Source organism: Narcine bancroftii, chromosome 8, assembly GCF_036971445.1.
Source record: "Narcine bancroftii isolate sNarBan1 chromosome 8, sNarBan1.hap1, whole genome shotgun sequence".
In the NCBI taxonomy this organism is placed as follows: domain Eukaryota; kingdom Metazoa; phylum Chordata; class Chondrichthyes; order Torpediniformes; family Narcinidae; genus Narcine; species Narcine bancroftii.
The window spans coordinates 13,046,538-13,072,787 of record NC_091476.1 but is presented as its reverse complement, the minus strand read 5'-3'; the positions used below and the strand labels follow the sequence as shown (position 1 = coordinate 13,072,787).

At 39.5% G+C, this 26,250-nt stretch overlaps 1 protein-coding gene across 13 annotated transcripts in view; it reads left to right on the top strand.

Moving 5' to 3' along the window:
- tenm1 (teneurin transmembrane protein 1) overlaps positions 1–26,250 on the top strand; it is an 832,896-nt gene that overhangs the window by 729,177 nt on the left and 77,469 nt on the right. For all 13 annotated transcript variants that reach the window (XR_011342879.1, XR_011342876.1, XR_011342875.1 and 10 more), the window contains 2 exons: positions 1,629–1,783; positions 14,746–15,112. Coding sequence is in view for 8 of the 13 variants with exons in the window: in XM_069892937.1 (XP_069749038.1) it covers positions 1,629–1,783; positions 14,746–15,112 (522 nt within the window). In the remaining 5 variants the exon portion in view is untranslated. The remainder of the gene's footprint in view (positions 1–1,628; positions 1,784–14,745; positions 15,113–26,250) is intronic.

Here is a 26,250-nt window from a genome sequence, read left to right as displayed (position 1 = left end):
CTGTGAAAAGAACAGAGATCATCCTTCTTATCTATGCCCCTCATGATTTTAGACGTCTCCATAAAGACTCCCTTCGACCTGCTCTGTTGCAGGTGAAGCTTTTCCAGTCTCTTCTCACATCTAGTCCACCAATCCCAGAAACATCCTTGTGAATCTTTTCTGAACCTTGTCAACCATAATCACGTGCTTCCTACAGCATGGTGATCAGAACTGCACATGGTATTTTGCATGTGTTTCACCCACATCTTGTACGTTGTAACATGATGTCTCAACTTTTGGACTCAGCGCCCTGACAATGAAGACTGTGTGCTTTCTTCATCACCCTTGTCAGCCTGCACTGCCACTTTCAGGTAACTTATTTGTACCCCTCAGTATCTCCATAGAGCCTTATTTACATTTTCTTTCAAGTGGTGTTGACTGTGGGGTAAATGCTGCCCAGGACACCAGGAGATCTCCCCAACTCTTCTTCAAGCCCAACGGTAATATGTGTCATCTTAAACTCCCTCTGAAATACTGCCCAGATTATCAGTAGAGAGTATCATGGACAAATAAATTCCTGATTCACCTCAAGGGGTGCTTTCACTGATTAACAATGGTTAATGCCCTGTTGTTTCCACATAAATTAAATATGGCCATCTATTTTTGGATTTGGATGGGATGCATGCAATCTTTAGTGTTTGTAACAGTAGCAATTATTCATTATGTCTTGAATTTAAGATCAAAGAAGGTCAAAATATAAAGCATTATTTTCATCAAAATAATGTTTTAAGACTTCATCTGACCATCTGAACAAGGTGAACAAAAAAGTCTTTAATAGATTTAAACTGACAGATTTCTATTATGTCATATTCAGTACATGTGGAAATTTACATTTTGTTTGCAATAGAAGAGTTAGAACTGCAAACATTTATGCATATACTGAAAAATAAAGTAGAAAATTACAGTGATTGTGATCAGTATGTCAACAGGGTTTGAAAAAGTGATTTAATTGTTTTTATTTATATTTGGCTCAAATGAGAAATATTTCATGTGATTGTATCTAATTACAGCTACTGCTTCAAGTGTATTGTAATTTTATAAATGTTTCATTTCGGTTTCTCTAACTTGGGCTAACATTGCTGTGGGAGTATTTTGAGAGAAAAAAAATGTATTTCCCTGTTTTCTAACCCCATGCTTATCTGGGAGGACCGATAGGTCTGACTCCTCTGTTAGACAGATACAGCAAAAGCCGTCTGTATCAACAAGATTTATCCCTTCAATTACAAGAGAAATGGGTTGGATTGAGAGTTACTTTATAATTGTGTAGGAGAACTTGCTGTGGGTAAATGGCTGCCATATTTCCTCCCATGTAATCATGACCACAAGGTGAAAGAACATGTAGGTAATTGAAAAAGTCTGCAGATGATGGGGATGAAGGGGTCAGGCCTGAAACGTCAACAGCCGTGTACTTCCTATGGATGCTGTGTGGCCTACTGGCACTTTTGTACACTGCTTGGGGAAGTACATCTTGACTTCTGGCAAGACCTTGAATGCTAAGTATTTTGAAAGACACTTAATAATTCTTATTTCTCTTTGCACATTACCGGTCTTTCTCATTTGTTTATCCTTTGCATTGTTACTCTCAACAGGGATAGCTGTAGATAAATATGGATTTATCTTCTTTGTGGATGGGACCACCATTCGAAAGGTTGATCGGGGTGGGATAATCGCAACAATAATTGGTTCAAATGGTCTGACATCAACACAACCTCTGAGCTGTGATTCGATAATGGATATTTCTCAGGTAAATATGCTGTACCTTAGATCAGGCTTTGAGCCATAATACAAAGTAGAATCAATTTGATTAGAAATAAGGAGGTGATTATTGACCTGAGAACTCTAACTATCATTTGTGTGTGCCTTAGGCATCACTGAAATTGTTGGTAAAAGTGGTGCCTCGAAGGTAATTCGTTCATTAACTCAGAATACAATCTTGCCTAACTTAGAATATCCCCACGGTAATTTCTGGCAGGAATATTGGAGGAAGTAATGGAAAGGGAGATAAGAGAAGGGTCAAAATGAAAATGCAAGGAGTAAAACATTTCTATTGCTCCTGGCTCTGCAGAAAACTTGTCAAAACCCCAAGCTGGTGAAAATTCGATATCCACTGTGCTCAAGACTAACCCTTTCCTGTAAATAAGCAAACCTTGGGCCACTCATTTACACAGTGTAAGCAACTGCAAAGATCCCTTGAGAACTGAGCCACCCAATTTTAATTGTGATATTTTTGGATAATTTTGCATTACAGAAAGTCAATCCCCAAAATAGAGTCATCAAGGGAGCTCAATATGTTCCCATTGCTACCACCAAAATATGAATTTTCAGATATAACTGTATGACTTCATATGTTTAACAGTATGAAAATTGAAATCAAGTCCAAAGGATCGTTAGTAATTAGGTAGCCAGGAGAAAGTTGTGCTAACAAAAGTGAAACAATCTCCAGTGAATCTGAAGCCATGTTTAAGTTTAATAAATATGATGGCCACAACTAGAAAATAAAATTTAACTGGTATTTGAAGACCTGACATTGTCCCACAGGTAGCATCAAAATCTGAAATGGCTGTTCCTATAAATTGATAGTTTTCAAACTCCCCCCTCCCCCCCCACTGCCCCCCCCCCCCCCCCGCACACTCACATTCCACCTTAACCAATCCCTATGCCATAAATGCTCTGTGATTGGTAAGGGATTTCTTTAGGTGGTATGTTAGAGGGAAGGGAAAGTTGAGAATCATTACTCTAGATCAATTGTTGCTGAAATATTTTGCTTCAGAAATATTGTCATTGGCCTATTTCTTTTGGAGATATGTAGCAGTGCACATAACGAGACAATTAAGTACGACTTAAACATTGGTTTTCAAACCTTTTTCTTTCCACTCACATACCACCTTCAGCAATCCCTTCCTAATTAAAGAGCAATTATTGCATATTGCTTAAAGTGGAATGTGAGTTTGAAATCCTCTGCTGTACAAATATATATATAAATGAACAAAATTTAGCATCATAATTGTGAGTTATCTTATTGATAATGGTGTCACAGGTTCTGAATTAACTCACATGTAGTCATATTTGCATCGACCAGGTCCTTCAGCCAACTCATGCAAGCCAACCAAATTGGCATTCTAGGTTTGTCCCATTTGCCCACGTTTGATCCAGAGCCTTTCAAGACCTTTCTATCAATATATCTGTTCAAATGTCTTCTATACTGCATGTATAGCTACCTCTATCAGATATAGTCCACCCTCTAAGTAAAAATATTGCCCTCAGGTCTCTTTTAAATTTCTACCCTCTTAACTTTAATCTATGCCCTCCAGTTCTACAATCATCTACTCTGAGAAAAGACAGTGAGCATTCATTTTATCCACGTTCCTCGTGATTTCACAAACCATTAAATGTTCAAAGTTCTGGAGAATGAAGACCCTGCTTCTCTAACCTCTTCCTATCATTCATGAGATCATATACCCCTATAAGATGACCTCTCAGCTTCATATGCTCTCCAGCCTCTCTATATTCTCCCTATAAATTGTGCCCTCTCATCCTAGCAACATCTTGATGAAGATATAGAATATTCTTTGAATTCTCTAAAGTCACTGTTAGTTTGCAGCAATGCCATTTCTGATCCTCTAAGTAGATTATTGGCTTTCTTTTCTGTGTGGAGTTGACTCAAGTTATGTGCAAAAAATTACATGAAAATTGATGAATTTGTTGTTGTGAATGTGACTGCAAATTCATTCTTATTCTCCATTAAGATTTGAAGCTCAACACTGGGGTCTGAGGTGAGAGCCTTACTGGTGTGTGAGGACAGAATATTAATGAGAACATGCTGAGGTGTGGAAAGCAAGTCCTCACAGAGAAAGGAGCATGAATAAAGCATACAAGAACAGAATAGCGTCCCTCAGGGCACAGTCAAAAAAAGAGTTTTATTCTTTCATATTTAGGTCTTCCAAAGTTTTCTTGTTATTTATTCATTTTAGTTTTTTTTTTCTTTTCAGTTGCATGCATTCCAGATTTTATTGTTGCAAAGTAAAATCAGATGCAGAAATTGTTTGGCATAATTGTTTCATCCCTGATCAAAAATTCCATTTATTTGATAGAAGGTGTGATTTTTTTTTTCCCTCTACTGAGATGAGAAAGTTTATACATGTATTTGTAAGGAAATTTTATTGCAAATTTAACAGGGAACTCTAGTTCCGGCAGGAAATATGATACCATAGAAGAAGTATGTTGTGGAATGATCTGAAATAGGCAATGTTAAATTAGCTGATGATCTTGCAACAGCCCAAATGACCTTCTACAATCATCTACTATCATTCTGTGATAATGCATCATATTGGTTTTATCTATTCCTGAAATCATAATGAAATTAAATCATGAAGGATGAAAAATGGCCACCAATCTAACATCAAGTACCCGTCATTAAAACAATGACCCTTGAATTTTATTTGACCATTATAATTTTGTTATTCACAATTTGTGAATGTTCCTGTCTATCAGTGAAAATCTTTAGCTGATTCCTTTGTGCCAACCTTTTTTTTTAAATATTAATTTTCTCTGCAAAACTTCTCTCCTTCTTGCTGAGGTATAATTTGACAGTGGCAGTGGGCATACCATCAGCCTGATCCTTTGTTCATCCACACACACATTTGTGAACCACCCAGAGCATTTTCTCAAGCTTTGAAGTGCAGAAAACAAAGTTATTCATCTCTTCCTAAGTACAAATAATGAAGCCAGCAATTTACCTCAGTGAATTGTTATGGTCTGTAATGCATTGGTTGAATGGATGGTTGAAACAGATTGAATCGTAATTTTCAAAAGATACGTGAAAAGCAAAAAGAGTTGTTTACTTAGAGACCAAGACAAAATCAATTATTTTGAGAATTATGGAAGTGGAACAAATATTTTATGCACGTGTTAATGAAGATATTTTTTTTTTAAAAACCCTCTTAAAAAATAATGAAAAACAAGCATGGTAAATGAGGAGCTAAAAAGAATTGATTTGTAAAAAGAATAGCTTTTGGTAAATTAATTGGACAGAAAGGCAATAAATTCCAAGGAACCAATGCCGTGAATCCACAAATTTAGAAGAAGATGCAATGGAAATAATGGTGCACTGTTGTCAACATCCAAATTAGTTCTAGAATGGTTTCCACAGACTGAAAGGTCGCAATGTAACCATTTTTTTTGGAAAATAGAGAAGTCTGGAACAATTGAACCACTTAGCCTGGGATCAGTGGTGGGGGGATATTAGGCAATCACTGAAGGCACTAAGAAAGTAGCCATAGAATGGTGGGGATATGAACCTCAATTTTTGAAGTGGAAATCATGTTTTAAAGATCATTTTTAATTTTTTTCAATTATTTTTATCAAGTTGTATAGATAAGTCTGAACCAGCTTATGTAGAATATTCAGATTTATCCAAATCCTTTGATCAGGTGCACACAAGAGATTATTAACAAAATGGAGTGGGCAGATTGCATTGAATTGCACATAATATAACTGGATTCCTTCTTCTTCTTCTTTGGCTTGGCTTCGCGGACGAAGATTTATGGAGGGGGTAAAAAGACCACGTCAAACTGGATTGCAGATTGGTTGAAGGACAAAAACAATTGAAGAATAAGAATCTGACCAGCAGGGCGCCACAATAGTAGGGCTCAATTGTTGTCAAATTATATTATTTGGCTGAGGCTTTCAAATGTAGGTGAGAAAGACATGCTTGTGATATACCGAGCACATTGAATTGATGTCTGGGATGATAGGTGTGATTCACGAGGAGGAATTAAAGAGATTGGTCCCATTATGTATGGAATATAGAAATGAGAGGTAATCCCATGTAAACATTGTATTCTAACAGAACATGACAAGATAGATGCAGGGATAATTTTCACTTGTTTTTTTTGTGTCAAGAAAATATTTTGGGTCATCATCTCAAAAAAAGAGTGAGGGGAAAAAAATAATTGTTTTACTCAAAGGGTGTTGAACAATATTTCATTTACTACCCAAGACCCCCGTCATGGAGTATATTCCATGTTTAGTTATTACTGGAATCAAGAGCTGGAAATGGGGACAAAGTACAGGAAGGTGCTGATGAGGTTAGCAAAAAAAAAAAAATCAGTCGTGGTTTTGTGGGGTTGACCAGCCCGTTTCTAATCTTCTTGTGGAGAAATTCCTAAAATGCAAAGAAATGCAGTATTTGGTGTATTCAGCAGGGTGTGGGACTAAGTCGTGTTCCTTCAGTTATCGTAAACACAATACTACCGATGTCCCTTTCAATGTTACATAATCATATTATCACTTGGCAGAAATCCTTCAACTCAGCATAAATTGAGTTCATAGCTGGGACATTACTGGTCTACAGTGCCTTTATAAATGAATTCAAATAAAAAATATTTTCCCTGTCACAATGATTAAATGCAACCTTCCGCGATCCAAGAATATGCTGAAATCAACTGTCTTTCTGTGATGCAAATGTTATTTGTCAAAGTGGAGCCAGGAGAAAGAGAAACATTTGGTGAATTCTTCCATGTTGATGTGACTTGAATTGCAAATACTTTTTGGCCAGCCTCCAAATTCAATGAATAGATAAACCTGAGTGGTCACCAGAGGAAATAATGATTAGCAATGAGAGAGGTATGTGCCTTGCTGGAAATGAAATGGCATTGATTCTTCAAACACTTAGGTTGATTTGTATTAATTCTACAGTCATTGATGCAAAAAAAAGCTTTTTTTTAAGTATAACTGTCTTCAAATTGTTGAAAGTTCCCTTAATGGATCACGTCCTTAAATATGGTCCATTGTACTCAATGATCAGCCTTCAGTGGCTTCTGGGCAATGAGGAAGAAAAATTAGCCAGGGTCCGTAATCATCAAACTATATTCCCTGCAGGAGAGTGTGCAAGTTTAGAGTGAAAGTTGGCATTGTGGATTTACTATGAATGTAGATGGCAGACCCCAAGTCCAAAGCCCGCTGCGCAGCTCAGACGGCAAAGTCCTCCTCAGCGACAAGATCTCCATCCTCAACCGATGGTCAGAACACTTCCAATCTCTTTTCAGTGCCAACCGCTCAGTCCAAGATTCTGCCCTGCTCCAGCTCCCTCAACAGCCCCTAAGGCTAGAGCTGGATGAGGTTCCCACCCTGGATGAGACATATAAGGCAATCGAACAACTGAAAAGTGGCAAAGCAGCAGGTATGGATGGAATCCCCCCAGAAGTCTGGAAGGCTGGCGGCAAAACTCTGCATGCCAAACTGCATGAGTTTTTCAAGCTTTGTTGGGACCAAGGTAAACTGCCTCAGGATCTTCGTGATGCCACCATCATCACCCTGTACAAAAACAAAGGCGAGAAATCAGACTGCTCAAACTACAGGGGAATCACGTTGCTCTCCATTGCAGGCAAAATCTTCGCTAGGATTCTACTAAATAGAATAATACCTAGTGTCGCCGAGAATATTCTCCCAGAATCACAGTGCGGCTTTTGCGCAAACAGAGGAACTACTGACATGGTCTTTGCCCTCAGACAGCTCCAAGAAAAGTGCAGAGAACAAAACAAAGGACTCTACATCACCTTTGTTGACCTCACCAAAGCCTTCGACACCGTGAGCAGGAAAGGGCTTTGGCAAATACTAGAGCGCATCGGATGTCCCCCAAAGTTCCTCAACATGATTATCCAACTGCACGAAAACCAACAAGGTCGGGTCAGATACAGCAATGAGCTCTCTGAACCCTTCTCCATTAACAATGGCGTGAAGCAAGGCTGTGTTCTGGCACCAACCCTCTTTTCAATCTTCTTCAGCATGATGCTGAACCAAGCCATGAAAGACCCCAACAATGAAGACGCTGTTTACATCCGGTACCGCACGGATGGCAGTCTCTTCAATCTGAGGCGCCTGCAAGCTCACACCAAGACACAAGAGAAACTTGTCCGTGAACTACTCTTTGCAGACGATGCCGCTTTAGTTGCCCATTCAGAGCCAGCTCTTCAGCGCTTGACGTCCTGCTTTGCGGAAACTGCCAAAATGTTTGGCCTGGAAGTCAGCCTGAAGAAAACTGAGGTCCTCCATCAGCCAGCTCCCCACCATGACTACCAGCCCCCCCACATCTCCATCGGGCACACAAAACTCAAAACGGTCAACCAGTTTACCTATCTCGGCTGCACTATTTCATCAGATGCAAGGATCGACAATGAGATAGACAACAGACTCGCCAAGGCAAATAGCGCCTTTGGAAGACTACACAAAAGAGTCTGGAAAAACAACCAACTGAAAAACCTCACAAAGATAAGCGTATACAGAGCCGTTGTCATACCCACACTCCTGTTCGGCTCCGAATCATGGGTCCTCTACCGGCACCACCTACGGCTCCTAGAACGCTTCCACCAGCGTTGTCTCCGCTCCATCCTCAACATCCATTGGAGCGCTTACATCCCTAACGTCGAAGTACTCGAGATGGCAGAGGTCGACAGCATCGAATCCACGCTGCTGAAGATCCAGCTGCGCTGGATGGGTCACGTCTCCAGAATGGAGGACCATCGCCTTCCCAAGATCGTGTTATATGGCGAGCTCTCCACTGGCCACCGTGACAGAGGTGCACCAAAGAAAAGGTACAAGGACTGCCTAAAGAAATCTCTTGGTGCCTGCCCCATTGACCACCGCCAGTGGGCTGATAACGCCTCAAACCGTTCATCTTGGCGCCTCACAGTTTGGCGGGCAGCAACCTCCTTTGAAGAAGACCGCAGAGCCCACCTCACTGACAAAAGGCAAAGGAGGAAAAACCCAACACCCAACCCCAACCAACCAATTTTCCCTTGCAACCGCTGCAATCGTGACTGCCTGTCCCGCATCGGACTTGTCAGCCACAAACGAGCCTGCAGCTGACGTGGACTTTTTACCCCCTCCATAAATCTTTGTCCGCGAAGCCAAGCCAAAGAAGAAGAAAGAAAAGATGGCAGAATGTTTAGTGCATGGCTTTAGATATATACTGTAGAATTCCTATTTTTTCTAATTTAAATCAATAATTTGGTCTTAGAATTAGAATAAAAACTCAGCAAATTCAGAGGAATATGAGTTGGAGAGTATTGGAGGAATAGCTTTAAAAAACTTGACGATTAGGAAGAATATCAAGTCATTAAGGAAGCAAATAGATTATGACATTAACTCTAATATATTGAAGTAAACTTACATAAACTGTATTGTTCTTGAGCTAAATAATGCAATTGCCTTGATATTGTGTTCATTTAATTCTGATTTTTACGTGTGCGTTGCATGTGAAAAAAAAAGTTTAATTCACCTTCTTTGAAGTGTTTGCGCCATTTCCAAGAGAAACCCTGCACATTCGGAAAATAGATTGGGCTCCTCCAGACTTCATTCCCGCCAAAGATTGCATTTACCCATCACATTTCCTGCAAGCGACAATATGGTCAATGATTTATAAAAGAAAGAATATATCGTACTGAGATGGGGAAACAATTTGTGATTTTAAACTTTACTTCCCAAAATTTAATTTTTATGGTGAAATACATTATTCTATGATATTTTTTTATCAGAATAAAGTCAGTATCAGCTACTCTCTATCAAGATCAAGGCTTCTATGAGCAGTTAACAATAGTTCACAGATCGATCTTCACAGAAAAGGAATCTCAGGGATGTATGCAATGCCACGTATCTACTCCGACACTCATTCTGAAATCATTGCTGAGTTGGCACAATGTTGCAACTGATTGTGGGGATTGGACCATCCACAATCATGAGAAATCATCAGACCTGTTCCACGGTTTGGAACAGCACCCCGCCCCCCCCGCCCCCCCAACAACCTTAAAACCAAGAAGAGACTCTTGTGCCATTATGCACATCATTGATGTGAAAAGACCTCTTCAGAACCACTGCATATGGTTGCACTACAGGTCGGGATTTACTGCTTTTATGCAGGAAAGGTAGTGAAACTAACACAAAGATTTACTAAAACTTTTTGAGGACTTCTGATTTGGTGTGAACACCATGGATTTAGTGCATTACAAATGCCTGAAGTTTAATATTTAGGCAATTATGTCCACATTAGCCAGCAAGATGCCACATCAACTCAGAGGGTAAGGACCATTAGAATGATCACCTCAAGATATTACTTTTCAATTTTGAATGAAGGTAACTGACAAAATGGAGACTTTCCTACCTGGTTATTAGACTGAACATAATGCAAGTCTTTCTGGAAGCTGAAATATGTTTATAAAAATTTTATTAAAGTTGTTAATGATTAACAAATGCAATATTTTTCAGTAAGTTATTTTGTGATGTAATAAAATTAATTCTATGTTCTAAATACTGGGTAAATAGCAGCTCTTTCTCAGTCAAATAACATTTCTCGCTATATTTTATGATATTGATCTGTGTACCATTAATCTGTTGAACAAAGTGCATATTTTTTCTATTAACCTACCAGTAGCTCTCACTTAAGTCGACACCAATTTCTTCAAACCTTTCAAAATTGTAGTAGAGTGTTAAATCCGTCATTGTTGTAACATTAAAGGCAATTTCCAGTATAATGGTGGTTACATGTTAAATCTTTCTGATGTTCATTCCACTTAATTCAATGACATGCATTTTGCAAGCTGAGTAGAATTCAACCCACTTATGTTCCTATGGAGTGTTATTGGAGTTGCCTTTCTGGGGCATATTTTCCTTGTTAAGAATGCTTTGGAATATTAAGTAGTGATGCTTCAGTCGCTTCTAAATGGAAATAAGGAGCTATTGAAAGATATGTTACTTTGTTCCATGTCCGAATGCCGTGAAGAAAAATAACAATGTAATGCAGCACAGTTGACGTTGAGGTTAATATGAAGCCATCCCACGTTAATCTTATGTAAATATTTATCACCATATACGTTTTAAAACAAAGAAATTAGCAGAGGGGACAAAATTTGACCAGGTTATGGGCTTTGTTGAAGTTGCAAATATCATAATTCCTGTGATGCTCAAGTCAACATGGGCAAACTTGGACAATGAGCAAGAAAGGAAACCTTAGCTACTACTAAGAAGACAAAGTATCAGCAATTAATATTGACCATGAATCAAATACATAGAACATTATAGCACATTACAGGTCATTCAGCCCACAATGTTGTGCTGACCTATATAAATCTACACAAAAAAACTAAACCTTCCCAACCTCATAACCTCTTTTTCATCCATGTACCTGTCTAAAAGTCTTTTAAATGTCCCTATTGTATCATCCTCCACCACCACCACTGGCAGCACATTCCAGGAACCCACTACTCTGTGTCCAAAAAACTTACCCCTGATATCTCCCTAAACTCTCCTCCCTTCACTTTGCACAGATGACCTCTGCTATTTGCTATTCTCTCCTTGGGAAAAATGTGCTGGCCGTCGACCCTAGCTATGCATCTCATAATCTTGCAGACCTTTACAAAGTCACCTCTTATCCTCCTCCTTTCTGAAGATAAAACACCCATCTTTATCAAACTTTCTCATCAAGATGATTTAATCCCACACAAGACTCAAGTAAAATTCACCTTCAAGTATCGATATACCTGGGTTCAATTCCAAAGGAATCAATTTTCTTTTGACTTTAAATGATTTTATTTTACCACATTTTCCATTTGAAACACTGAAAGGGTTCTGCAATATTAGTTTTTGTTCAAGACACCCCAAATACTCAGGGGGCCAGAACTTCCTGAACCACCATCTCATCCTGTGTGGTGACTACTGACCCACTTACTAACCTGGTCCAGATATGGAAGATCCTATGGAGAGTCAGCGAAGGGGTAGTGTTAAGACATGGGTTAAGGCAGTAATGATACTGGGGACAGAATTTCATGTCAAAGCCTGTCATTGAATTCAATACTTTTAAGTGTCCTTGACGCTTATATTGTTTACTAAAGTAATGAAGGATAAATTTAATATAGTAAGTTAAAACACATTAAAATACTGAAAGATGATCAGGTTACAATAAAATAATTAAAAACAAAACACCATATACTTTGCCTCTTTGTCTGCAAACCTTTGAAATAAATGGGTTTTCCAGTCCAAGTCTATATCTGATCTGATATAGGAACAGAGAGGATTCCCTGATGCAATGTTGCAGAATCCCAGATGGACCATGCCTCTCTGCTGTACTCAATGTGAATGTCTGGAACTTGCTTCTGTTTGAATGAGAAAGCCCTGCTGGTTCCCTTTAGAAGACTCTCAACAACTGCTACAGGTGCACTGTGGAGAGCATTCTGGCTGGTTGCATCGCTCTCTGGTATGGAGGCACCAAATCTCAGGACAAGAAGAAGCTCCAGAGGGTTGTTAACTTGGCCTGTGACATCACAGGCACCAGACTTCACTCCATCGAGGACATCTACATGAGGCAGTGTCTTAAAAAGCATCCTCTATCCTCAAAGACTCCCCACCACCCAGGCCACTCTGCTACCATTGGGAAGGAGGTACAGGAGCCTAAAGTCGAGCACTCAGCGGCACAAGGGCAACTTCTTCCCCTCCACCATCAGATTCCTGAATGATCAATGATCCAAAGTCACTACCTTACTTTTCGAGCACTTTTATTTTTATATATTATTGTTGTAAGATGGTTATAATATGAATGCACTGTGACGCTGTCACAAAACAGCAAATTTTGTGACTAGTTCATAACAATAAATACTCATTCTGAAATAATTTATTGGAAAAATTCACGCCTGAGGTTCAATGATCACTCTCTTCCATACTTTTCTCACCCTCCAGCAGTCTTTTGCAGCAGCTGCTAGAATAGCATTGCATTACATTGCCATGAGGATCTTTACATTTTTCCTGTGGTCAGCTTTTCCATTTACTAATAGCCTATTGATTACATCAGCATGTACTTGCTGTATTCTTCAGCTTCCTTGCATTTCTTTGTGAACCTTGTCATGAGTTAATCTTCATTTTTAACATATTTCTGTCACCTTGCATTTCAAACACCAGTAATCAATTACTCCTTGGACTCATCAAGTGTCAGTTTCCATAGACCGACCTTATGCATTCTGCAATGGATTTTCTGCATGTTGCCTGTAAACGAGTTGTTAATTTAAAATAGTCTCCAATCACAAGATTAATTTAAAAGCTAGACAAAATTATTTTTCATCTTATTAAATGCTATTTTTGTGCTTCCATTTCTGTTGATATCCTTTGTATTTCATTATTAAAAGGCCAAATGAATATCAGCTTAATCCAGTTTGTATTTTACACATAACTCATGTGCAAATTCAAATTTATTGTCAGAATTCATAGATGACACCATATACAATCCTGAGATACTTTTTCCTGTGATCGAGGCAGAATTTCTACTTATCAGTAGTGTAAACGGTACAAGCAAAAAATAGATTTCAAATTTCAGATTTATTGTCATTGTACATACCTAACATTACATACAACCCTGTGATTAGAGTGAGGCAGAATTACCACTTATTGGCAGTGCAATAAAAAACTGATTCAACATACACGTGCAAAGTAAAAAAATAAAGAAATGTAAACAAACTGTGCAATGTGGAGAGAGAGAGAAAGAAGTAAGTTAGTCCCTGATTGAGTTTGTTGTTGAGGAGTCTGATGGTGGAGAGGTAGCAGCTGTCCCTGAACCTGGTGGTGCGAGTCTTGTGACACCTATTCCTGATGGTAACAGCAAGAACAGAGCATGTGCTGGGTGGTGTGGATTCTTGATGATTGCTGCTGCTCTCCGATGCCAATGTACTCAGTGGTGGGGAGGGTTTTACCTGTGATGTCCAGTGCTGGGCCCACTACCTTTTGGAGGCATTGGTGTCCCCATACCAGCTGGTCAGCACACTTTCCACCACACATCTGTAGAAATTTTCCAGAGTTTCCAACATCATGTCAAACCTCTGAAAACTCCTGAGGAAGTAGAGGCGCTAACATGATGCCATCAGTATGTGGGTCCAGGAAAGATCCTCAGAGATAGTGATTCCCACGAACTTAAATTTGCTCCCCCTCTTTCCCTCTGCTCCCCCAATGATCACTGGATTGTACACATCTGGTTTTCCCTTTCTGTAGTCAACAATCAGCTCCTTGGTTTTGGTGACATTGAGTGCAAGGTTATTGTTGGTGCACCATTCTGCCAAGTTCTCAATCTCCCTCTTCAGATTGAATATATATAATTAGATGTTAATAAACTTGAACTTGAGTAGATAAGTTGCAATTTCATGGTGCAAAGCCAGCTGTACTGGAGCCATATAAATGTAATCAGATTTGGGTAAATAAGCAGATTTAACTCACTAATCAGTCTGTGCCCTTAAGAGGCTCCATAATCTAATTTGATCTGAACTGCTTACTGTCTCTCACCCTGGACATCATTGCATTGTTTTGCTTCTGTAAAATGAGACCATTTTTGAAATGTGATATTTATTGTCTTTAAATTAGACTTGACCTGTTCTTCCTTTCATTTAAAAATCAGCTGTCACATTCATTCCAAACTGCATTGTTTTTCTCTGTTATTCTCATAAAATTAGACTAGATCCATGCAGAACCTGTGTAAATCAGTGGATGACCCATTAGCCAAAACTGTGTAAAGAAAGAGGCAAAACTATTTGAAAACTCCTCATAATATTCAAAATGAAATGTAATTTAACCCTTCAAAGAAAAGTGCACCATTTGCCATCACTATATAAATCAGAATTTGGACAGCAAAATTCCCGATTTCAACAGTTCACTGACTAAGTAAACTATTGCACTTTGCAGGTGCGCCTCGAATGGCCAACTGACCTGGCAGTCAATCCTATCGATAATTCTCTCTACGTGCTGGACAACAACATTGTGCTACAGGTTTTGGAAACAAGTCGTGTACGAATTGTTGCAGGCCGGCCTATCCACTGCCAGGTTCCAGGCATCAACCATTATCTCCTGAGCAAGATGGCCATTCATTCCACTCTTGAGTCAGCCAGAGCCATTGCTGTTTCCCACAGTGGGGTACTGTATATAGCAGAGACAGATGAGAGGAAGATCAATCGTATACAGCAGGTGACCACCAATGGTGAGATTTTCGTTTTTGCCGGCACATCAACAGAATGTGACTGCAAGATCGACCCCAACTGCAACTGCTTCTCAGGTAACTATGTATTTAGATGTATTGTGGAGAAACAACTGAAAAGTCCAAAAATTAAAAAAAACTATTATAGTTACAGTGTAATGTCGAAACTGGCCATCAAGTCCAAAAGTTTCATGCTGGTTGTTATGCTCATGAGTCACATGATCTTCAGTCAGCCTGTCGGGGAATATTTTGATTGATTGAAAAGTGTTTTCCATTTGAGGTCTGACTGTTAGATTGTTCCATTTTGGGAAGAGATTGTCCAAAAATGTTGACAATTGATAGCTAAGCTGAACAATTTCAAAAATGGTTACAATAAATGCTTCTGTAAAATCCATCGAACAAGCCAAAATTGGAAATATTACACAATTTTGTTTCGAATGGTTCCCAAAAGTCGTCTGGATTGGCATACAAGTTTCATGAGTTGAGACTGGAACTATATTTTTAAATGTTATTGAAGGTTTCAGTATCGCACCTGATTAAGTTTAGTAATTTTGTAGTCTGATAACAATCCTGAGAATCTGAGCAAAATGTCCATAGTCACATATCTCTGCACATTTGGATATTTAAGATTGGGAAGGGTGTGGAACTAAAGCAAATATTCATGATTAGTGTTTACAAATCCCATTGTTTTTTATTGCTAGGTTTGCCTCTGTCATTTTTGTATCGAATAAAATTTTGAACATTACCCCTGTTTATGAGCATACAATTTTATGAATTAGGAATAAGAGCACTTGACCTCTCAAGTTTGTTCCTGTTCCTAATTCTAAAAGGTAAAGCCTTTCTCTTTAGAGCGAAGAAGAATGAAAGATGACTTAATAGAGGTCTGTGAGAGGTATAGATAGGGTGGACACCAGCACCTTTATCCCAGAACTAAGGCAGCAAACTCCAGATGACACCTGTGCAAAATGAAGGGAGGAAAATTTAGGGGAGATGTCAGAGGTAAGTTTTTGACGCAAAGAGCAGTGGGTGCTTGGAATTGATTGCCAGGGGTGGTGGTGGAGGCTGGTACAATAAAGACATTTAAAAGACTCTTAGACAGGCACATGGATAAAAAAAGAGGGTTATGGATGTAAGACAGGAAAAGTTTTGTTTGTTGAGTAGGTTGCTATTGGTCAGCACAATATCGTGGACTAAAGGGCCTGTACTCTACTGTGCTGTAATGTTCTACATTTTATGTTCTATGTTAAACCTTTAATCTTCTTTAAAGATATGCATCTTTTTAAAAAAATCATAGATCTTTGAAGTGAGAGTTCCAAAATCTCATGATTCCATGAGAGAAAAAAATGACACACCTCTATCTTAAATGGACATCCTCTCATTTTAGTTGCAGGACTAATGAAAAGTATAAGCTCAGATACTTTTATAAGTACCATGATTAATATCACACAGGAAAAGAGAATGTTAAATGGTATTCATCCTTCCTAAATACATATCCTCTCCACATAAGATTTTCATCTTGAGAAAAGGATTCTAACTGTCTTCCTTATTAATGTCTCACACAATGTTATAAACTTCTATCAGGTCTCGTTTGTCCAACCTTTTCTTATTGCACATACCCTCTTATCCAGGCAGCAATCAGGCAAATTTCATTTTTCAATGTACCTTTTCCAAAGCCTTCATATCCTTTCTGTAATGGGGCAACCAGAATGCCCTAATCACAAGCCCTTTTCATATTGGCTAACCAATAATTTGTTGGTTCAACAAACCAGTTCAAAATGGCATTTTTGCCATTCACACTGGACCAGAGTGACCCAGTGCCCTTTTACATGCAACACTCAGCATCTCAGAGCAGAGGGGTGCCTATCCTCCACTGGTGACATCCTGAGTGACGCATCGAGTGATGGCGGACCTGCCCTCCCAGAATTCCGTGTGGCAGAGAAACCCCTTCATGAGTGCTCCATGCATACAGCCCTTTTATTACACCAAGGCACATTGGGACATGGGGGCTTTTAAGGAAAAGGTGGCTAGTTCCTTGTCTATCCACAGTCTGTCTGTCTCCCTCTCTCTATCTCTCTGTTTCTCTCTCTCTTGCTCTGTGTCTCTCTCCCTCCCAACCCTTTCTCTCTCCCCATCTTTCTCTGCCTTCCCTCTGTCTTTCACAGACATATCTATCTATCCTTGATTGTTGTATGTACCCACCATTTTACATGTGTGTGCATGTGTGTCATTCTTTCCCGCTGTGACTTTCCCACGCTCGCTATAAATTGTGAGCATATGTGTTTTATTGCCGCTACCACTTTCCCACAGTCCTATATAAATTGCTTGCCTATGTGTTTTATTCCTGCTACTAATTTCCCATGTCCTTTATAAATTGTACACATATATTTTATTAAATTGTGCATGTATGTTTTATTCCCGCTACAATTTTCTGAAACTGGACAAAGTTTATATAGGTTAGCACAACAACATGGGCTGAAGGGCTCATACTGTGATGTACATAATGTTTAATTATGTCTTAATTGAATAATTTTGTTTAAATACAAGATCATAATACATTGATCAGGATTTAGTAAATTGAATACAATGTTTATGCCTTTTTTAATCTTTTGTTTGCTTCATGTTCTTGCATGCACACAAGTACGTCATGAATATGTCACTAATTGGACCCTGCATACCCCCTGCCCCTTTCACATTGGGCTTACCAGTATGCCAACTCAAAATGAATCGGTGGTGACACAGCCTCCCTAGGCTGTTTGTCCCCAGGACGATCTGAAGCTTGCGTGCCAGTTCACAAGCGTTCACACTGGTATGTTAACCGGTAGATTGGCAGTTAATTATTTATTTAAAGTGCCAGTGTGAATGGGCTACAGTTTACTAAAGGTGCAACATGACTTTCTTATCTTTGTACTCAAGACCATGCTCAATGAAGCTAACTTTACCATACATTAAAATTGCGAGCCTTTCTCTTCTGCAAATTTCAGTAATGTATGTGACATCACTAAAATCTGCACTGGCCATGTGTCAGTGCTTAGATCATAAATGTTTTCTTCCAATTTGACTCCATAGAGCTAATTGCTTCGGGTGGCATCTATTTGGAAGACTGGTTGCTGGCCTGTTGTGGCATTCTGCAAATCTCTTTGAACATCGGTATCCAAAGATATTATGGAAGGAGTCTTACCCTCCATAACAGCAGCTCTCTTCAGCATCCATCTATTTAGACATTGATTGGTTTCTGCTTCTTCTGAAGCTGGTAAGCAAAGTTCCACAGCACATTGGCTGAGCCCTCAATTGTCCATGCTGGCAGGAGCAGACTCTAAGCTCTGCCCAACAGCCGATGAATGCCTGATACTATCCTCCTCCACCTTGACGTTGAATGCACACTTGCTCTTTGTCATGTCAATGTTTCAAACGTTTAATTGTGAATACTAGTCTGCCTTCCTCTGTTCACTGCACTCTGGAAATCAGAGACTTCTGCAGCCGAAGTTCAATGTGACCTCATACTCTGGGGAGCTGGCACCAAGCCAATCATTCGGGAAGAAAAGTCATGTTTGCAAACACTCACCGCAAGCTTTAAAGACAGTTTCTTTTCCACTGTCATGAGACCTATGATGAGACCTCTCATTCTTAAAAAAAATGATCCCTTGACCTCAATTGGACCACATTGTGGCCCTTGTACAGTTTGAACTGAACTTTTCTCTGTAATAATATACTTTGATCTTTTGCTTTTATGTTTTGCACTGTCTGTCAATGACAGTTTCTTCTCCTTTTCCATCATGGAAACATAGAAACTTATAGCACAGAAAAACAGGCAATTTGACCCTTCTGGTCTCTGCTGATCATAAAACTAGTGAGTTCTACTGATCGACTCTCATTCCATGACCCTCCAGACCTCTGCTATCCATGTATCCCATCCAATTTATTTTTAAAACTCAAGATTGAATCTGTATTTACTACATCAGATGGCAGCTCATTCCACACTCCTACCACTCTCTGAGTGAAAAACTTTCCCCTAATGTTCCCTTTGTACCTCTCCCCTTTCAGCCTAAAGCTATGAGACCTCTCGTATTTATCTCCCCCAATCTAAGTGGAAACATCCTACTCATATCTACTCTGTCTATACACCTCATAATCTTATAAACCTCTATCAAGTCTCCCCTCATTCTTCTTCATTCCAAGGAATATATTTAATCTTTCCCAGTAACTCAACTCCTGAAGACCCAGCAACATCTGAGTAAATCTTCTCTGCACTCTTTCAATTTTATTGATATTTTTCCTGCTGCTGGGTGACCAGAACGGCACACAATATTCTAAGTGTGGCCTCACCAATTACTTGAATAACTTCAGCGTAACATCCCAACTTCTATATTCAAGACAGCTTTTGGCATCTTAGACTTTATATATCAGTCTTTACAACCCTGCCCACATGTAATGCCAACTTCAGGAACAATGTATATGTTTTCCCAGATCTCTTTGCTCCTCCACAATCCTCAATGCCTACCATTTCCTGTGTATGTCCTACCCTGATTCACTCTTCCAAAGTGCAACACCTCACACTTGTCTGCATTAAACTCCATCATCCATTTACTCTCCCATTCTCCCAGTTGGTCCAGATCCCTCTTCAAGGTTTGAAAATCTTCCTCACTGTCCACTACAGTGATGGCAAACTTGCTGATCCAATTCACTACGTTATCATCTAGGTCATTCTTATAGACAACAAACAATAATGGTTCCAACACAGATCCCTGAGAACACATACCACTTGACACAGACCTCCAGTCTGAGAAACAACCATCCATTATCAAGATGTAGTAGTGACAAGAAAGGTATCTGTTTTCTTCCACCAAGCCAATTTTGAATCCAGTTAGCAAGCTCTCTATGTATACCTAGTGTCCTAACGTTCTGAACCAATCTCTCATGTGGAACCTTGTCAAAAGCCTTACTAAAGTCCATATAAACAAGATCCACAGGCTTTCCCTCATCAACCTTCTTGGTAACTTCATCAAAAAACTCTACAAGATTTGATAAACACGTCCTACCATGCATAAATCCATGCTGACTGCCCTTAATCAGCAGCTGATATATCCTATCTCTCAGAAATCCTTCAAATAATTTACATACTACTAACATCAGGCTCACTGGCCTATAATTGCCTGGTTTACTCTTTGAGCCCTTCTTAAACAGCGGGACAACATGAGCTACTCTCCAATCCTCCAGCACCTCCCCCATGTCTAAGGACATTTTGAATCTATTTGCCTCAAGGTGCAGGGAAATATCTTATCCGGTCCAGGGGATTTGTCTACCTTTATTCCTGAAGGAACAATGAACCATAGACACTGCCTTATTTTGACTTTTTCTTGAATTATTTGATTTATTTAGTAAGGAAGCTTATTTAAATGTTTCCACTGTGATGTCACAAAACAACAGCATGACATATTCAGGACAATGAATTCTGATATACTTTATTATGAGGTGACTTGCCTGGAGAGCATGCAAAAAGGTTTTCACTATACCTTAGTAGATAGGACAATAAATAAACAATTACATTTGCCCATAACCTGGCTATACAATTCTCCTGCTAAATGCCTCACTGCACATTGCTCTCCTCTCTAAATATTTTTGAAATTAGGCTAAGCATTTTATCTTAACTGGTGACTGCGAGTGTTAATTTAGTGGTGCGTCTTCCCCTTCAGTCAGTTCTTGCACCACTGCACTATCCAGTCCAGGTTCCAGTTCCTGGTCATTGGAAAGACACATATTTTGGATCTTGAAGAAATGAATCAGGAAGGAGGACGACACCATCTGCAGCTTGTATAACACTTCAATGAATGTTTCAATTACAGTGAGCACTCTCTACTCCATGGGAGTTACGATGTAGCTGCACCTGTCCTCCCCCAGTTAGTAGTGATTGCTTGCAATTATGTGCTTCACTGTAATGCAGAAGAGAGGGAATTGTGTTAATGGAGGTCTCACAATGCATTGGATTTGTTGAATATGGCCAGAGGTTCCAGAAAGAGTTGCCTTTCGATTACCGATAAATCCACGGCCTGCTGAGTGACATTTGCCAGTGCCTTGATCACTCTCTTCTGTGTCATAAACTTCTCCTTGCAATTCAACAATGGATTCCTACATCTGTTACATCTGGCAACAGACCAGAGTGCACAGTCATTTGAATTGGGGATTCCTAGCAAGGTGATTAGGAGGAAAAAGTTCACTTATTTTAATGTTTAAAGTTTAATTAATGTATCATCAAATAAATAATTATTAATAGCACAATGTACTTTCAAAGTAAATCCTAATTTTAATGGTGTTTATTGAATGATTTGCAACAATCTTAGTAGGGTTTAGTTGTTTCTAAATAAAACCATAAATCAAATCTTCCCAGTGTTAACATGAGACAAAGCTTTGTCACCTGTTAAATTCTCTAAATGTGTTCCAGCGGCATGTCTCAGCAGGCTGTCACTTGGGCTGATTTGATAAGTCTCATCACACACCACTTGAATGCAAGGCTCTGCCCATCTCAAGTTCGTGGGGAGCAGATGCAGATGGGAGGTTGAGAATTTAAAGCTGGGTTGCCTTGTCCTGTGAATGAAGTGACTGCCATGATTGAATAGCTAATACTGCGTATATAAGTTGTGAGATATGGGAGTGCAGTGACCAGGTAAGTGTGGGAGGATGCAGTGGAATTTGGGAGGGATAAAGAAATGTTTGTGATTGATGAGTGGGAGTAGTTCCAAGGCAAGCAGTGAGATTGAAAATAGTTTCACTGACCTTAACTGATTAATGAATCCCTGTCTTGATGAAATGGAAACCACTATAGATGTCTCCCAGCATTGAACATCACAGTTAGGAATTGGCACTAAATGGCTGCTTAGTCTGTAATGACTACATCCCTTAAATTTAAAGTATATCCATGGTAGTCTCCATGTCCCTAAGGATTCCATTTATCCTCTTTTGTTGTCATGGAAAATTTGTTTCCCATGATGGGGGAGATTAGGTCAAGAAGGCACAACTTCAGGATTGAAGTGTGCCCATTTAAAACAGAGGTGCAGGGAAAGTTATTTTGCCAGAGCGTCGTGAACTTCTGGTATTTGCTACCATAGGTGGTTATGGAGGCCAAGTCGTTGAATGTATTTAAGACAGAGATTGATAGGTATCTGAATAGTCAGGGTATAAAAGGTTATGGAAGGAAGGCAGAGGAGTGGGGCTGAGTGGGTAAATGGATCAGCTCGTGATGGAATGATAGATGGACTCAATTTTCTGAATGGCCTACTTCAGCTCCTATATCTTGTGGTAATATGGTCTTTGCACTTCCTCCACAAAAGTCTTCATTGCTAGATCACTGGGCTTCCCCTGTTATCCCATTCTTCAATTTCAAGTCAAATAAAGTTAACTTTATTTATTGTTCATACCATGCTCGTGTGGTGGGAACAGTTAGCACTTCTCCAGGACCATAGAGCACATTTACATAGATAGAAGTTAGAAAAGCAGTTAACATATTAAAAAATTAAAGTATTAAGATGTCTACATCCATGGCGCACTCTGCACATCTGTACTGGTAATTCAAGAGCTTGATGTCATGATGTCCCGCTCTGGACGTAAGGGCCCGAGTGCTTCGGTACCTCCTGCCAAATGGCAGAAGGGAGAACAATTTACGATTGCTTTCCACCAGCATCGAGTGTTGTAGATGTCCTCCATGCTAGAAAGAGGTTCCCCAGTTTCCGTTGACTTCTCTATCCTCTGTAGTGTTTTATGATCTGAGGTGGTACAGCTTCCAAATCAGGCGGCGATACTGTTGCATAGGATGCTCTCAATAAATCATCTGTAATATGTAGTGAGGATGGAGGGTGGGACATTGATTTTCCTCGGCCTTTGCAGGAAGTAGAGGTGCTGCTGGGCTTTCTTGGCTATGGAGCTGGTGTTAAGGGACCATATGAGGTTCTTCACCAGGTACACACCGAGGAACTTGATACTATTGATGACCTCAATGATAGAACCATCTGTCTTCAGGAGCGTGATCTTCCCATGCCCTCTTGAGATTGACAACCATCTCTTTTGCTCTTTTAATGTTCAGATATGGGTTTTTTGGTCTGTACCATTTCATTACTGTCTGCACTTGGTCTCTGTAGGCCGCTCCTTGTTCGTACTGATAGGACCCATCACTGTCGTGTCATGAGCGAACTTCATGACCGTTCAATCATCAATCTTCACTCATCCCGGTTAGAATAATTACCACGTTTCCTCCTCCTGCAGCATCAATCATGCAGGATTTATATAATGCAAACTAGCTCTAGGTGAAGTTAGCCTTTCACAACATGGGGAAAACTGCTGAGGCAATAAGCTGGTAAACAGCATGGTAGCATAATTGGAAGGATATCTGGATTGAAAATAGTGAATTTGGGTTCATTTATTTTTAAGGAAATTATCCCTCTGAGTTTATTAATGACACAGATTATACAACTGACTTCTAGTTTACAAGTAATTTATTCATGCAGTCCTTGATGTTGGGGGAGGAAGGAGCTTGGAGATCATCATACCACTTCATGTAAACAGAAACATTGCTTGATAGGCTTTGCTTATCGATGCAGATACACTCTCATTAACATTCCTTACAGCAGTTGCTCAATGATTTAATAACAAAATTGAAGATTCAGGCAAGTTAATTGAAATATTCATTATGAGAAAAATGATTTTGCTACAAATTGGATTATAAAATGCTGGTAACATGAACAGATATTGGCTGCCCATAAAGATGACTTTTTGGTCAAAATTAACACTCACATATTGTTTTAGTTAACATTTTAAATTGGTGATAATTTTCTTTCTACATTTTTCCCTCATCTTGAGGAATAGTTCCTTGGTCAAGTGGAGAGAGTGAATATAAGCATACACTTCCTCCTCGAGGGTGAAGAGGCCAAGCCTGAGTGTGTGATCAATGCACATGCACACTGGTTTACATCTGGGTAGGCTAGCCAACCATCAAAACTGAGAGTTCTGATTGATATTTCTTCTGTGGTATCTGTAGATTCCCAAGTTTATTACCTGTCCTGAACCGTGTGAACTGATCTCAACTTGCATGAAGGAGATGGTTGATACAGGGGAGAAGGAGATGGTGGAGGGAACAACAAGCAGATGAAGGGGAAGGTCTAACTAAAATCCTATTCAGTAGACCATTTTGAGCAAAGATCTGGTGGTGGGCAATAGGTGAGAAAAGCATGGTGTTCAGCCATCCTATCTTTCCCTGTTAGAAACCTATCAGCGTGTATTAGGCTTGGTGATGGAGTGGAAATGCTGAACAACAAGCTAAAGATCTGAATGAGAAGCAAGAAAAGATTTACATTGACCTAAGTTTAAAACCTGAAGCAAAGTAATCTTCAGGATCAAATAGTGACTGGATCCTAAGTTGTAAAGCTCAGTTTTATTGTAAATGAATGACATGAGACTGTCAAGACTTGCACAGTTTCACTGTTCTTTGTAAGATTTGTAGGATATTACCTGTTAGTTTGCATTACTTATTACTGTTATCCATTTGCCATTGTTCATTGCCCTGGTGGTTTTATTTTATACAATTCTGGCATTGGGCCATTTTGTGGCAAGATATTTGAACACAATTCATGAGTAGTGGAAGGATTTTCCGATTGGTAATACCTGCGCTGATGTCTTTGTCAAATGTGCTTTTCTCCCCCATTTTTTACTTCCAATTTCTGTTCTCATTTCTAAAGTTTGTGATTTGACAATGCAAATTAATTCATGTAAATGAATAAATTTCAACCACTGATGTGAACTCTGAGTGATAATAAGCTCTATGATTAAGATTTGGAAATCTATAAGGGCCTCTCCTGTCCAACTATAGTCACCGTGGGATATCATAAGTTGTTTCATAATGAATCACCAGGTATAATCTCATAATTTTTAAATTTTTGCATCTTTATGTTCATCAATCTGCTGCAGAATGTTTCACTGTGATCTTGACTCTCAATATTAATCATCTGGCATATCTGCAGAATACTATTGTTTATTGATTCGTAATGAATAAACGATATTACAATTATTGCAATATATAATCATACAAGGTCTACAAAGATGATGTCGGTCTTGGAAACAAGCAGCAAAAACTAGTGTCATTGGCTTTCTGCAACAAACAGCAGCGTTTTGTCTTTGGTGGCCTTTTCAAATTAAGGCAAATTGTAGATGATCTACCTCGAGCAATTTGATGGCCATCCTTCTACTTCTCCCTCACACACGTTCTAAAAGGCTGTTACGTGCACTTCTATGCAAGACTTCACTTCATTAGTGAATGAATCATCAACAGACTCTTAAGCCATACATTTCCCATGCCTTTTGCCTGTCTCAGAAGTCCCTTTTACATTTGCATCCCACTAAATCAGCCTTTCAATGTCCCAGGATAGGAATGGTGTTTTTGCTGTTCACACTTGGCCACTCTTAACTGGGACACTACACGTGTTCACACTTGCAAGGAGCGACCCCTGGGGTTAGGACTGTTGTACCTTCTACTTGACATCATGACGCATCAAGCTATGGTGAACCTGCCCTAAATCCTGCTCAATGTATTATATATAGTCTTAGATATAAACAAAATTAATCATGCCTAATTATGACATAATTAAACTTTATGTACAGCATGGTATGAGCCCTTCAACCCCTGTTGTTGTTGTGCCAACCTATATAAACCTTTATAAGGGATTGTGGGAAAGTGCTAGCAATAAATAGCAATAGCAGACAATTTTTTAAAGAGCATGGTAGCACTATCACACACAATTTATAAAGATCGTTGCGGACTTGCCCTCCCAAAATTCCGTGCAGCAGCTGTATGCACAGAGCACTCATGGAGGGGTTTCTCTGCCACATGGAATTCTGGGAGGGCCAGTCCACCATTGCTTTTTCCAATGGTCTTTATAAATTGTGCGCGATAGCACTATCAACTTTCCCATGCTGTTTAGAAATAGTCGCTATTTATTACTAGCACTTCCTTCTCTCTCTTCCCCCCCCCCCCACTGGAACCTTCCCATGGCATTTTAATCTTTTCCTCCTTCACGGTCCTGCACTCACACAAAAACCTGCTTCATTTCTGTCCTAGGAAGCAATTGCCTGTTCACCACACAGACACCAGAGATTGCACAAGGGGTCAAGACCACCAATCGTCATCTCCCACTGGACCCTTTTTAGGACAATTGGACATTAATTCCTGGAACCACTTG